This window comes from Triturus cristatus, chromosome 9, assembly GCF_964204655.1.
Source record: "Triturus cristatus chromosome 9, aTriCri1.1, whole genome shotgun sequence".
NCBI lineage: Eukaryota > Metazoa > Chordata > Amphibia > Caudata > Salamandridae > Triturus > Triturus cristatus.
The window spans coordinates 842,232,303-842,247,304 of NC_140592.1; the positions used below are offsets into that span (position 1 = coordinate 842,232,303).

The 15,002-nt window shown below is 41.2% G+C and overlaps 1 protein-coding gene across 4 annotated transcripts in view; it reads left to right on the plus strand.

The window, feature by feature from the left end:
• Window positions 1-15,002, plus strand: part of XRCC3 (X-ray repair cross complementing 3) — a 178,041-nt gene that overhangs the window by 89,080 nt on the left and 73,959 nt on the right. For all 4 annotated transcript variants that reach the window (XM_085626282.1, XM_085626280.1, XM_085626283.1 and 1 more), the window contains 2 exons: window positions 1,490-1,627; window positions 1,802-2,014. In XM_085626282.1, coding sequence (XP_085482408.1) covers window positions 1,490-1,627; window positions 1,802-2,014 — 351 coding nt within the window. The remainder of the gene's footprint in view (window positions 1-1,489; window positions 1,628-1,801; window positions 2,015-15,002) is intronic.

Genomic DNA, 15,002 nt, shown 5'->3' on the forward strand with positions numbered 1-15,002 from the left:
GATATTTGTAATATTTTTCATAAAAGGACAAAAAAGGTGATTATAGGTGATATCTCTTCGCAAGACCAATTAAGCATGACTGTGGCAAAATAGAATATTTTCTCTATGGTATATATGTAATTCTGTTCAGCAGCTTTTGTGGTAGCACTGTTCAAAAAAAGTATATGTAGAATGCAAAATTCAAACAGGAGGTATCAGACTACATCAAAAGCTGTACATGCCGTCATACCTCCCCTTACCTAACTACGAAAGAGGAGATACAGGCGACCACGAGTGGAAATGTGGTCGCAAAACATTTGCATTTTACCACCTACTTCAAGTAGATGGTAACCCAGTTGCAAACGGGAAGGTGATCCCCAGGGGACCCCTTCCCCCTTGTGAATGGCAGGCAGTGGCCCGCAGGGACCATTGCCCACTCTTAAAAAATTAAACTGAAAAGTTACATTTTTCTTTTTGAAATGCAGTCCGTTTTTATTTAAGGAAAAGGGGCTGCATAAAAAAAAAATTGCTTCATTTAAAAGTAAACGGACATGGTAGTCTGCTGTCCCCAGCAGGACCTCCATCCTGGTGTTTTTAGCGAATCCCAATGGGTGGAAAATTGCAACCTACCTCATGAATATTAAGGAGGTAGGTCATTTGCGACCCCGATTAGGAATTGCTAAATGTGTCTTGGACACATTTGTACATAGGTTTTTGCGATTTCCTAATAGCGAATCGCAAAAATTCGCTATTAGGCACTCGCAAAATAAAACCTACTTACATGTGGCCCGATATCCTTAACTTTTCCGAGCTAAAGCTTTTAGCATTGGTCCAGGGAATAACAATGGAGTAGCGTTACTTATTAACTTGAACAGGTTCCTGGAACTCCTCCTTATGTGGGTTAAAAACAGTGAACATTAAAGCAGTGGAGGTACACCCACAGATTTTGCGATAGTGTATGGAAATGCCTTGTCCTCCTACATGCAGGTCTCGCCTGTGAATTAGTACTTGCATACAGGCCAAGTGCACAACTGTTATGTTGGAATGTGCATCACACCACACAATAGATTCAAGAAAGGTGCATCACACCACACAATAGATTCAAGAAAGATGTGACCGTTCTTGTATCTATTGTGTAGTCCTTCAGAAAGTTTCCCAAAACAAATTCAGTTGATTGGTTTTACATAGAAATCGAATTTGTTATGAATATCAGTGTACACTGTTGATAGTTTCCAGTGGATTAATATTATTTTTGATTGAGTTATATCCCATTTTTGTAATTTAAAAAAACTCTCTCTTTTACATATAGGTGTAAATGTAATACTTGTTTTAACAATGGATTAATTAGAAAAAGCCTGTAGCTCAATAATAAGGTCAATCTATATATTACGGATGTTGAATATCACAAGTCAGTAGAGGTGAATGTCTCTTGTTATATGCATAGACATCTTTCTCTTTCACTGCTTCGCTTTTATTTCTACAAAAAAGTGTAATTTCACATTTTTTTCAGCTAGGATAAAATCAGCGGAGGACATTTTGAAGTTTTCTGGACCTGATTTGCAGAGGCTGACGAAATTATCTAATGTTGATGTACAGCACTTACTTGTCGCAGTCTCTGCGGCATTGCAGAAGCCAACAGTGCTTACAGGTGAGAGCGCCTCAAGGGATAGACACAATATATTTTGCAAAGAGTATTAAGAAGCAGATTATCGATAGGAACCAAGGATAAGACACATTTTCATTTACTCTCTCTCTTGTGATGCATGCCCACACCAGTTCTATTTAAGGAAATAATTCAAGCATGTCTTTTTGTGTTACTCAGTGCTCCAGATGTACCATGAAAAGGCTTGTTTTGTAGCACAGCATCGCAGACTCAGCCTTGGATGCCCAGTGTTGGACCGCTTGTTAAGAGGAGGACTACCCATAACGGGCATCACAGAGCTTGGTGGGGAGAGCGCTGCAGGGAAGACTCAGATAGCCATACAGCTGTGCCTTTCTGTCCAGTATCCGTGCACGTATGGAGGACTGGAAGCAGGTATAACATCTCAAAGTAGAACTCTTCGTTTTAGTTAGAGATGTCTTAGTTATGTTTGGACATAAATAAAAACAAATGGGATGGCCCAATAAGGACCGCGAAGATGGAGTCTCCAGTTATCACTAAACAAATATACCTCAGTCACGCGTCAGTTAGTAATCATATGTCAAGCAAACTGACTGTATTTGAGTGCTTGTATGGGTGATTCCTTTTATTATTTTTACAATAGTTGCAAATACAACCCAGGCCTGAACACTAACAAGTGCAAAAACAACAGTTGATGGACAGCATGCAGAACAATGTCATACATTCACCCCAGTACAGAGATGTGGGCCTAAATCCATCGTTTTTTTTGCTCACCATGCCATTCCGGTTTGAACCCAGCCATATGCAAATCAGTCTTGACCCTGTGCCGCATGGGAATAGTCCAACCCGAACTGCCAAGCCAGGTCCTCCCTGGACCGGAAACAAGCATCCTAGGACCGGTTTCGGGGTTTCACCCCTCTTCAGCCAGGATAGCTTGATTCCAGTGGCATGGAGAGCACGGAACTCACTTATGAGCAGGGTTATGAACCGAAATCGGTCCCAGGATGCTTGTTTCCGGTCCAGGGAAGACATGGCTTGGCCGTTCGGGCTGGACTATTCCCATGAGGCACAGGGTCAGACTGATTTGCATACGGCCATGTCTGAACAGGGGTCGTGGAGTGAACTAAAGAATGATGATGGATTAAACCCAGATCAGTTGACTGGGGGTGAGTGTTTGATTTGCTCAAACGCTCCGTCCATCATCCCCTTTGGTATCTCTTTGAACACTAACTAGAACAGGTGTGGTTTGTTTATTCTTTATTTTTTTTATTTAAGTGCCCCCATCCTATGTGAAGTGCCCATTGAAAACATACATATTATAAACATTTCAGAAAATTAACACTATTTTAGAAATCCTTCTTTTGAAATTACTTTCCTCAAAAAGTCACTCAGTGTAATGAATAAAGGGCCAGTTGTACAACCCTTTTTAGCGGTCGCAAATGGGAAATCGGTCTGTTTGTGACCGTTAAAAAGGTGTGTGGTATGTATAAACCCTATTTCGCGAGTTGGTAACCTATTACAACTCGCAAAATAGGGTTTACTAGTCACTATTAAGAATGGCCGGGCCAAGGACGTCCCTTCCTAATAGCGAGTCGCAATGGTATGTACCATTGTTTTCCGACCGCAAATGCAGTCGCAAAACAATCGCAATTTGCCACCTACTTCAAGTAGGTGGTAAGCCAGTCACAAACGGGAAGGGGTCCCCAGTGGACCCCTTCCCCTTTGTGTTGGCCAGCAAAAATATTTCTTAAGAGCAGGCAGTAGTACCACGGACCACTGCCTATTCTTAAAAAATAAAACAGATACATTAAATTTTTCTTTTTTAAATGCATCCTGTTTTCCTTTAAGGAAAACTGTGTGCGTTTAAAAAAACAGAACTGCTTCATTTAAAAAGCAGTCACAGACATGGTGGTCTTCTGACCCCAGCAGGCCACCATCCCTGTGAGTGCTGGCCATTCCCAATGGGTTGCAAATTACGACCTGCCTTATGAATATTAATGAGGCTCGTCATTTGCGACCCATTTGGGAATCTACTTTCGAGTCGCAAAACATCGCAATTTGCGACTCACAAAATGGAATGGTCATTCATCTGGCCTAAAGTCTCCAATGAAGGTGAACAGTGAAAGGAATATATGGGTAGAGGATATTTGAATATCAGGGTAAGTGGCAACATAGATAGACACTGTTCTAAAACATGTTTCCAATCCCCTTGCTTTTCCTAGGCTGTCCATGGCTAGTAAGAGTCCATGGTCCACCTACTTGTGCCCTTTGGACCAAGTTGGGTTAAAGATACCTCAGTATAGGGGGGCATGGCTTGGACGGCAGTGCGGATGACTGCCTGAGTGCGTTCCTCTGTCTCGAACGGAGATTGAATAGAGCGATTCCGGAGACAGTGTGATCGTGGCCGTACCGGAGCACCAGAAATTGATTGAAGATGGTGCACTGCTCATGTGGGTGCTACCGGGTATGTCCATAGTGTGCTGGTTCGGGCACATTATTTGGTAAGAATTTTTGCCGATAGAAACAGCGTAATCATAAAATGGCGGATCGCAAGCGTCGTTACACCAGACCTCACAAGATGCCAGTAATATCATCATGAACCTTCTCAACGCCTGATTTATATGGATATGACTGGTCACAACTTCCATTAAGGTATTTTTACCTCTAAAACCGATCCCTTTGTTTTTGCGGAGGGTTTTCCATGTACGTGGCCTGACTCTACTATGATTACAATGAGATGATCGGAGAGTCGCCGGCAAGTGTGAAGGGCTAGGAAGTGTTGGAAAGTCTGAGCATATGAGCGATCTTGGTGATGCAGCGTATGAGTCCCATGTGAAGCTGTTTACGGAGGGACCGTGCTAATGCCTGATGTTTTCATCACAACTGATGCCTTACCTTAAAATGGCGGCCTCATGACGACATGGTGTAGCTTCTGGTTATGCTGAATGCTGCAATTCTGGCGCGTAAATAACAGTCACTGAGTCAGCGCCTGTTTCAAAAGGGGAGCACCTTGTTGCTCAATCAATGAGGCTATAATAATATTAGGTTGTCCCCGCCGCTTACCTTTTGCTCATGTCCAAGTGTGTTACTCTGCATTTCTAAGGAGATATCTCATTAATACTTAACGCTGGTACCTCTACTATAAATTCAATCTGAACAGAGTCTCATCCCCCCTTCCTTATAAGGTGGTCACAATGGCTGAAAAGGAGTCCAGAATCCAGTACAAAAAAATAAGGGGGAACCTTCTTTGTCTAACTCTCCCATCACAGCCAATGCGGACATTAACAGTACCATGGACATGATTCTTAAAAAATTAGCGGAGGTTCACGATCTAGTCCACCAAACAGAATACGGACACTATGCAGCTAGAACTAACTGCCATCCGTGCTGACATGAGTACTATTAACTCTAAAATAACATCTGCAGAACAAAGAATTAGCGATGTTGAGGATGTTTCTTTCAAATCTTGCAAGGAACTGAAGTCACTCAGGGATTTGACAACCAAACTTCAAAAACAAACAGCCGAACTTGAAGATAGAAATAGGAGGGACAATATTAGAATTCTAAGTGTTCCAGAAGGTTCCGAAGATGCCGCAGGATCTTGTCTAGCTTTCTTGGAGGACTGGTTACCTCAGTTCACTGGTTTAAAATTTTCAAACCCTCTATAGTTTGACCGAGCCCACAGAATCCCTACTTTTAACTCTGCTTTACTGCAAAAAACCTGTCATATCTTCTGTAGGCCTTTGAGATTTCAACACACTGAAACTATCCTCAACTTTGCCTGTAAAACTAGACCGCTCATCTGGAATGGCCATAAAATAATTTTCATGCAGGACTACTCTAAGCCTACTGTGGATACAAGGAAGGGCTTCCCCAGATTACGAGATAAGCTTAGAGACAAAAATATTCTATTCTCCTTTGTCAGTCGACTAAATTCAGAATCCTAGTTAATGGTCGTCACCATTATTTCACGGACCCTATGGACTTATCGAACTTTCTAGCAGGCCCACCGACTCAGGACATGGATTCTTCTCAATCCTCTCTCAACAAGAGGAAGTCGTGATATGTACATGTCTCAAATTTTTTCTGCTTACAGATTTGGTGCTCTCTGGTGAGCTTTCATGGGTGAATGTACTAAATGTTCCACCTTCACTGGTTATTTCTTCTTACGCTATGTGAGTGTTACGAGTGCTATAGTCAGTTTTCAATACTCTGAGTCTCTATATTAAGGGAGTGTCTATTTTTGTTGCATTTATCGCTCCTTAATAGGTTTAAAAATGTTGGGATTATTCTTTTTCCTTAATAACAGACTGACCTGTGATTTTGTGTACATGTAGTATATAATTCGTTTTGATGTATGCGATGTACTCTGGAAGGCTTTATAACGTTAGATTAAGCAAAACTCCGTTTGACAGTTGGACGCTCCTGCCGTCACACCTCCTACATTAGAGGTATGCAGGGAAGGGTGGAAAGGGAGGTGGGTGAGGAGAGGTTGGGGTAGAATGCCCAGATGATGTGGAATGTCATTGGGTGTGCTGTGATTTGCTCTTTGGGTATTCCCAGTTGTTTTTTATTTCTTTTTTGCATCTTTCATTTTTTTTCTCCTCTGTCTTCTGTTTCATTCTTTTTATTGGTTAGGTTGTACTTTGGCTTTACTAAACAAGAGTACCCATGTTCTATTTATTTCATCAATACTGCTGACGTTTTTGGAGTGTTCATTGTCAACATAGGGACTATTTTGGAAGTCAGGACTTCTTTTATAATGCACATATTCAATACATCTTATTTTCAGTATTATATGTGATGGTTCAAGCTAGGTCATACAATATAGCAGAAGATCTCAATGTAGTATCATTAAATGTCAAAGGACTTAATCACCCAATCAAACGCCGGAAAATATTTGATTATTTAGCTAAAACTAAAGGGGACATCATATTGTTACAAGAAACAAAACAATCTAAAGAAGATGCTACTTTCATTAAATGTAATTGGACATCACAAGTTGCGTGCTCTCCGGCAGATCATAAAAAAAGGGTGTAATTGCTCTGATATCTAGAAAGGCTAATATTTTGTTGGAGTCACAAACTCATGATAATGACGGTAGATTATTGGTTACCCACCTAAGAAAAGGAGAAGATCTTATACATGTGGTGAATATATATGGCCCTAACACAGTTGATCCATACTTTTGGGAGGGTATCTCAAGCACCATAGAACATCTCTCCCAGGAAGAACTTATCATAGTTGGTGTAGACTTTAATATTCCACTAGATCCGATAATCTGTAGACAAACTACTTGCAATTATCACCCCACCAGATCGCATGCCATAATTCACACTATATGTTCTAAATTTAATCTCAAAGATACCTGGCGTCTCCAACACCCGGATTCCAGAGATTATACTTTTTATTCCACACCACATAATTCATATACTAGAATAGATTACATTCTTATCTCAGGCTCGTTCACACATTTAATTGAACACTCAGATATATCCCCTAGTGTCAGATCATTCGTGTATTAGTGTTAAATTGGCGGGCAGTCACAATGAACCTTCGCCTAAAAGATGGCGCTTTAACAATGATGTTTTATCAGATCCTGAGGACAAAAAAAAAATTGAAGAGGCTATCATAGATCATCTTGAACATAATGTTTCTGCAGAAACTAATGTAAATACTCTTTGGGATGCTCTGAAGGCCACCATTAGGGGAATAATTATCGAAATTAAAACAAATATAAACAAACGCATTAACGCTAAATAAGTTAAACTAGAACAAGAAATTAAAACCCTCTCATGCCACTTCTTTAAAAGATAATATTATTCTCACATTACTAACGCCAAAGAAATATGAATATAATAAAATTCTGAGTGAATGGGCAGGAGTATGGGTAAATAAATTTAAAGCCCATAATCTTTGCGAAGCCAATAAAGCAGGTAAATTACTTGCTTCATATCTTAAACATAAACAGAACCAGAATGTTATTTCATCCATTAAGGATGTCAATAATCAAACTTATACAAAACAGAAAGATATCCTAAACACCTTTAAATCGTTCTATGAGGAGTTATACAAAAAAGATCAGGAACTTAATCTGGAGATAGTACCCAATATTTGAATAGACTTAAGTTGCCCCAATTGTCTGAAACAGACAAACTTACGTTAGGAAAACCAATCAGCGCATTGGAAGTTATGAGGAAGCAAGATGGCGGACGCTTAGGTGGCCGAGTGAAACACTAGCGGGCTACGTTGGGTCTAAACGCTTAAATTTAGGCCCCCATTTGGTGTATTGTTACTGAAACTCAGCCCCCCCCCCTAATTTTGTAATACGAACTCTCACCAAGAGAGCCTGGGCGTTTTTGCTTAAAACCAACTCTCGATCAACTAAACGCCTTGTCCAAAAATACCTGCTTCAACTGCTTCTTGAAGTTAGTGTAATGGCTCCGAAGATCGCGAGTGCATCCGGATCGAAGGCAGCGGCAGCATCGGCTCGAGGGACACGGGGTGATCCACCGGCTTGCCTGGATGTCTCCGAACGGTCGTTCGAGGGAAAACGCCAGCCCAGTGCATCGGACCCGCCGAGGAGAGGGAGGGGCGGAGTTTCGGGAAAGAATCGCCCTGCCGGCCCCTCCGTTGCAGATCTGTTGATGCGGGGAAAGGAACCACGGGCAGAGGCGGAGACAGACACAGCAATTGCAACAAAAGCGAAAACGGAGAAAGCTGCTACAAGGCAGAAGCGGAGTAAGGAGGTGAGCCCAGCAAGGATCTCTGGAACTTTTAGGAGTACCTTAGTGATCCCGAGCACAAAGATCATGGGGGGCGATGGAGAGATTCTAGGAGGTGAGCCTGAAGGCGAGGGTTCCTGTATCAATATTGATGCTGAAGTTAGTTTGGATACTGTAATTTCGACTCCCTCCCCGGCCTCCCTCCCCCAAGGTATGACAGAAGCAATGGTTATTGTTAGGAATCAGGAGACTAAAGAAAACGGCAAAAATGTGCAGGAGGAAGCTCCCATACCAATAGGAGAAGAGGATGGAGGAAAGGGTTCTTGGCATTCCCCCTCGACATCTGAGTTGTATAATTTGACTCTAGCAAAAGATACGGTGGTAGGGGGTAAGAATGGAACTGACACGGATAAGGAGCCAAGCGACGCCTTTTTTTCTGTTTCAGAAGGGGCAGAGTGGTCAGATGACGTGTTAAGCTCATCGCCAGGGGCCAGTAACCTAGAGTCAGAGCTTGAGGATAGTGACCCAGAGCCCCCGGTAACGGAAAAAAAATTAACGCAGTGTCCCGGAATTCAGAGACGGGAGAAAAAAAGATCTAAGCTGGGACTATTCATCGGCTTCACCACTATCTGGTACTGGTACATCACCGAAAGACGCCGAAACAATCTCCCCCACTCTGGAGGTAATACACCAGGCCATTCTCTCTCACAGAGAAGAAACACGTCAAGATAGCCGAAAGGCACAGGCCGCAATGAGAAAGATGCAGGGGGTTGTCAGAAAACTTTCCAAAGCATGCACTAACATGGGCGATAGAGTGACAAATCTTGAGGCAAGAATAGTATCAACAGAAGCGGAAGCTACCAGTGCACTAACTCAGACGGTGGCCCAAGGCACTCAAATAAAGGATATTCAGTGGAAGCTGGAAGATTTCGAGAACAGACAAAGGAGGAATAATCTCAGGGTGCTGGGGATCCCCGAGGAGGAGGAGAGACAGGATATGAGGGCATATATAATCGATCTTTTCAAATCAGCTTTTCCGGAGTTGTCAGATTGGAGGTGGGCTTTAGAGATCCAAGGAGCACACCGAACTCCGTTCAAACCTCGTGCTCGATCTACTGAGGGGGACAAACCAAGGGAGATTCTTGTTTACTTTGGCAATTTCCTCTTGCGCCAGGCAATATCAGAAAAGGCTAGGCCAGAGGCAAGGAGATCAGTGGGAGAGGTCTCCTTCTTTGTACGGCCAGATTTCTGTCACTCAACTGTAGAGAGACATCTAATAAATCCGGCGCAACTTAAGATAATTCATGACGGGCATACGAGATATTTTGCATCGGAAATAAAAGCCAGAGAGTACCTGGATGCTTTGGACTTATAAAAGACCTATAAAAGACGCAGTAATATCGGTTTTGGGATGGCTTTGAAAACCAAAGGAAGAGATATTCCGTTACTTGGGCCATATGTTGAATTTGAATTATGGGGGTGATTTAAAAATATTTGGATTGACCCAGGCCGCTAGTGCCTCACACACACATCACATGCACAGACTAAGGTCTGAGCGCTTCTACAGGGTGGAGGGAGTGGAGGGAGCGGCGGGTGTTGGGGAGGGAGATGATCGGGTGGGTTGGGGGTTCACAGGGGGGGGTCGGGTGGGGTGGGGGGGCTCCTGATGGAGGGGAGAAAAAGAAATACCTGGTATTGTATGGTAACTTCGAAACAGGTTCGATATATAAAATTGATGTTGGTTGTATCAATTGGTGTGGTTACTTAGTAGAGGAAAATGGGGAGGCTTAGGGTAGGCACGATGAATATTGGTGGTCTGAATGATTGGAGGAAAAGGCAACGGCTAGGACAGTTTGTATGGTCAAATCATTTAGACGTAGTTTGTCTTCAGGAAACCCATGTTCCTTGGGCAAAAAGATCTCTTTTAAATATTAGAGGATTTGATTTGTTGGCGTGATCCACCCAGACATCTAACATCAGAGGGGTTGCAATTTTGGCTAAATCATCTATAGGGGGGGCAAAACGCCAAATGTCAGATGCCCTTGGCAGATGGGCATTAGTAGAACTTGATTTGGGATACACAATATGCACAATATATGGTTCGAATCAGGACGATCCCGAATTATTTGAACAGCTGGAGATTGAACTAGTTAACTGGATAAGACCCCTGATAGTATGCGGGGATCTCAATATCTCGGGCGATTTTGGCAAAAATAGTATATACACAGGCCGTAAACCCAAGGTATATCGCGCATTAAAAGCACTAAGGGATTCACACGAGCTGATAGATGTTTGGGGAAATAAGAAACCAAATGAACCTGGGTTTACATATTTTTCCCACCCATTTAATAAATATACCAAATTAGATTATTTTTTGATTTCTAGCTCTGAAATTAAGAATGTCACAATTGAGAAGCTTCCAAAAATTCTGTCGGACCATAGCCCATTAATTCTGGAGATTCCGGCAGATAGCCCGAATAGGAAACAAACAAAATGGACATTTGAAAGGAAGCTTTTAGTTAATCCCAGTTTTGTTGAACATATAAGGAAGTGGACCCAGGAGTATTTTAATATGAATCGCTATAGTGCATCCCGAAACACTGTATGGGATGCATTTAAGGCAGCTCTTAGAGGGGAAACAATAAGTCTTTCAGCTAGAGGGAAGAAAGAAGAGCGGGAAAATAATAAGAGATTAATGGGTCAGCTAGCAGAAGCAGAGGAGCAACATATTAAATATATTAGCCAGGGGGGAGAGATTTTGGGGATTAAGCAGAAGATTTTATGCATTAAAGCAGAGATACTTAAAGGGATAACACAAAAATCTGCTGATGAATATCAGACTCAGAGGGATAAACTCTATGAGACGGGAGAGCAGGCAGGAAAATTGTTAGCCCTACGGATCAGAAAGGAAAATATAAAGAATAAAATAACTAATATAGTAGAGGGGGAAAGGTCTTATACTGAACCTGAAGATATAATAAATGTGTTTAAACGCTTCTATCAGTATTTATATAAGGAAGGAAACCTGTCAGACGATGACAGTTGTGAATTTTTAGACTCAGCCCCACGTCTAGGTAGTCAAGATTTAGCGGTATTGGAGAAAGATTTTGAAAAAGGGGAGGTTGCTGAAGCATTACAAGATTTACGTACTGGGAAGGCTGCTGGGCCCGATAGCATTCCGCTAGAGGTATACAAATGTATACAGAATGAGATCATTATGATACTTCTGGACTTATTTAATGGTATAATGAGCTCTGAGGTAATCCCGGATTCATGGAAAGATACCAACATAATAGTTTTTCATAAAAAAGGGAAGCCCCCAGAGAACCCGGCATCATATCGACCAATAGCCCTCATTAATAGTGACACTAAGATCTACGCAAAGGTTGTGGCCAAAAGGCTTGGAAGGATCATAGGCGGACTCGTCTCCCCGTGGCAGCATGGGTTTATTCCGGGACGTGGGACTACAGAACATATTAGGCGGGTTATTTCACTTTTTGATGTGCAGGCTGCCACGGGTGGACAGATGGCCATGATCCTTCTCGACGCAGAAAAGGCCTTTGATCGTGTCACATGGAAATATCTTTGGGGGATATTGGAATATAGAGGCTTTGGGCCTAAAATTATAAGCTCTATCAAGGCCATGTACTCTGAACCGACGGCCAGAATCCAATTAATGGGCACAAGCTCGGAAAGAATATTTATATCCAGGGGGACACGTCAGGGATGCCCCTGCTCACCAATTCTTTTCGCTTTATATATAGACCCGTTAATTCAAAGATTGATAGGCTGTGATAATATTAGACCAATAGTTAGTAATGGATTTGAGACCAAGCTATTGGCCTATGCCGACGATCTTGCAATATTAAACCCTGAACCAGGCCGGGCTATGAATAGTATAAGAGAGATCGCTAATGAATTTGGACGAGGCTCCGGATATTTGTTAAATGAAAGTAAGACCCAGATAGTTTGTACGAGTAATATTGTAATGAACGACGAAAGACGCATCGATTCTGCAGTATATTTGGGGGTCAGAGTGAGCCCGGTACCTGAAGCAATTATAAAAGATAATTTTGCTCCCTTATTAGCAAATATTACGGTGGATTTAAAAAGAATAGACGCTCTACATTTGACAATAATAGGTAGTCAATGTATTGAAGATGACTATGCTCCCCAAAATACTCTATCTCTTTCGTTCTATTCCCTATATGATTGATGAAGGATTAATGAAATTAATAGAGGGAACATTCATGAACTTTATTTGGCAGTATGGCAAAATAAGACGATCCATGAAATATCTCTCGCAGCCTCAGGCGAAGGGTGGACTCGCTATGCCTAACATCAGATTCTACCATTATGCTTGTCTAATTAGCCAAATGGCAACACTAATTGAACCGGCCAAACATCATACAGATAACCTATATGGTAGTTCTGAATTGCCATCTATATATGAACTAATGCTGGGCAGGGAAGCCATAGGATTTCTGTTACGGAGAACGGATAAAAGATATTTAACAAAATCACGATATAAATTGATGGATAGCGCCTGGAAGGTCTGGAATCGGTTCTATAGTTTAATAGGAATGCATAAAATAAATTATTATACCCCCCTTTGGAATTCAAGTCTTTTTCCTCAACTTAGCTATGATAGATTGGGGAAAATCTGGGAACAACAAGGGGTTACAAGAATAGGGGATATCTGGGAAGAGGGGCAAATGCTAGATTTTGGCACTATCCAACAGAAATTTGGTATACAAGATAATCAAGGCTTTAAATATATACAGATTCGTAATACTTTAATGGGTATCAGACCCCGGATATGTCCAGGTGGTAGAATCAAGGTGTTTGACTATATATTAGGTGGGGGGACTAAAATTAAAGTGGTATATAACACCCTGTTATTAAGTCTACAAGATGACATTGAAAAAGTTGAAGCTTCCTGGATGTTGAAATTAGGTGATCCGGATGTCGATGTGGACAAAGCATTGCAAATGGCAGGGAAAATCTTTCGCTCCACAAATTTAAAGTCACAAGATTACAAAACTGTATTCAACTTATATTATACACCCTCCAAACTATATAAGTGGAATAAAAGGGAAGACGATAAATGCCCAAGGTGTTTGGAGGGGCCCGCCAATCTGATCCATATGTTTTATCAATGTAATAAACTGAGTAAAATTTGTGAAGAGATTGAAAAGTTTTGGGAGGGGCTGCTAGGTAGAAAGATCAACCTATCCCCAACCCTAATGATAACAGGTATTGACAGCAATTTGGGGCTGAAGATGGAGGAGGAAGCTTTTGTGTTTTTATGTCTAGCTGTCTTGCGTATAATGTTAGCAGGAAGTTGGAAAGACGCTTTGGCCCCTACGTTTCAACTTTGGTTATCTAGACTTCTGGGTATACATAATATTGAATCTGCTTTATACAGTCGAAGAGGAAGGAAGATGAGGGAAGTGGGGTTAGAAGTATGGGCTCCTCTGAAGAGGTGGAGGAACTCCCAATGGTAGGGCAGAGCTGCATACAGATTGTATTCAGATTTCTTAAAATATATATATATATATATATATATATATATTTTTTTTAATATTCATGAATTAACTGCCTTCTTAATGTATATATTTTTGTACTATATGTTTAATGGGATTATGAAACACCTGATTATGTACTATGTATTATTTTTGACCAATAATGTAAAAAACTAGTTATGTCAGATTGTCTATTATATAAATGTATTTACTGTTATCAAACCAGGTATTTAATAATAAAAAAAAAAGAGAAAAAAAAAAAAAAAGGGAAGTTATGAATTCGATAAAAACCATGAAAGATAATAGGGCCCCTAGTCCAGACGGCTTTACAGCCACCTCTTATAAAACTTTTTCAGATCAATTACAACCGACCATGTTGAAAGTTTTTAATAATATAACTAATAAAGGGCGTACGACGGACTCCATGACAGAAGCCAATATAATAGTCATACCTAAAGAAGGGAAGGATCCTTTACTACCAAAGAACTATAGGCCAATATCTCTCATCAATGTTGACTGTAAAATGTATGCAAAAACTTAAGCTATAAGACTTGACACTGTCCTTCCACGTTTAATAAGTAATTCTCAAGTAGGATTTCTCAAAAGTCGTATGTCTAACGATAACACTTGATTGCTATGCCATATTTTAGAGAATGCTGCGATTAAATTAGATCCAACAATTCCAATTACAGTGGATGCAGAAAAGGCCTTTGATAGGGTTTCTTGGGCCTTTCTAAAACAATGTATGCATACGTTTAATGTGGGGGAGACATACATAAATATGGTTATGTCCCTTTATTTGACTCCATGGGCCTGCATTGCGATCAATGGCTCTCTTTCGGAACCTTTTACCCTCCAACGAAGTACTAGACAAGGCTGCCCCTTGTCTCCGTCTTTGTTTTTGCTGGCATTGGAACCTCTAATTCAAGATATTAAGTTGAATACAGATATAAAGGGAGTTGGCGTTAACGACATTCAGGTTAAGTTAGCTGCCTATGCGGATGATATCCTGATAATGACTGAAATTCCGGGTCCTTCACTTAAAGCATTGATGTCTATGATTGCAGAATACTCTTTTCACTCGGGCTACAAAAATAAATCTGAAGTAAAATCATTGAAGGTGCACTGTACCAAAGACGTTTTAGGTAACTC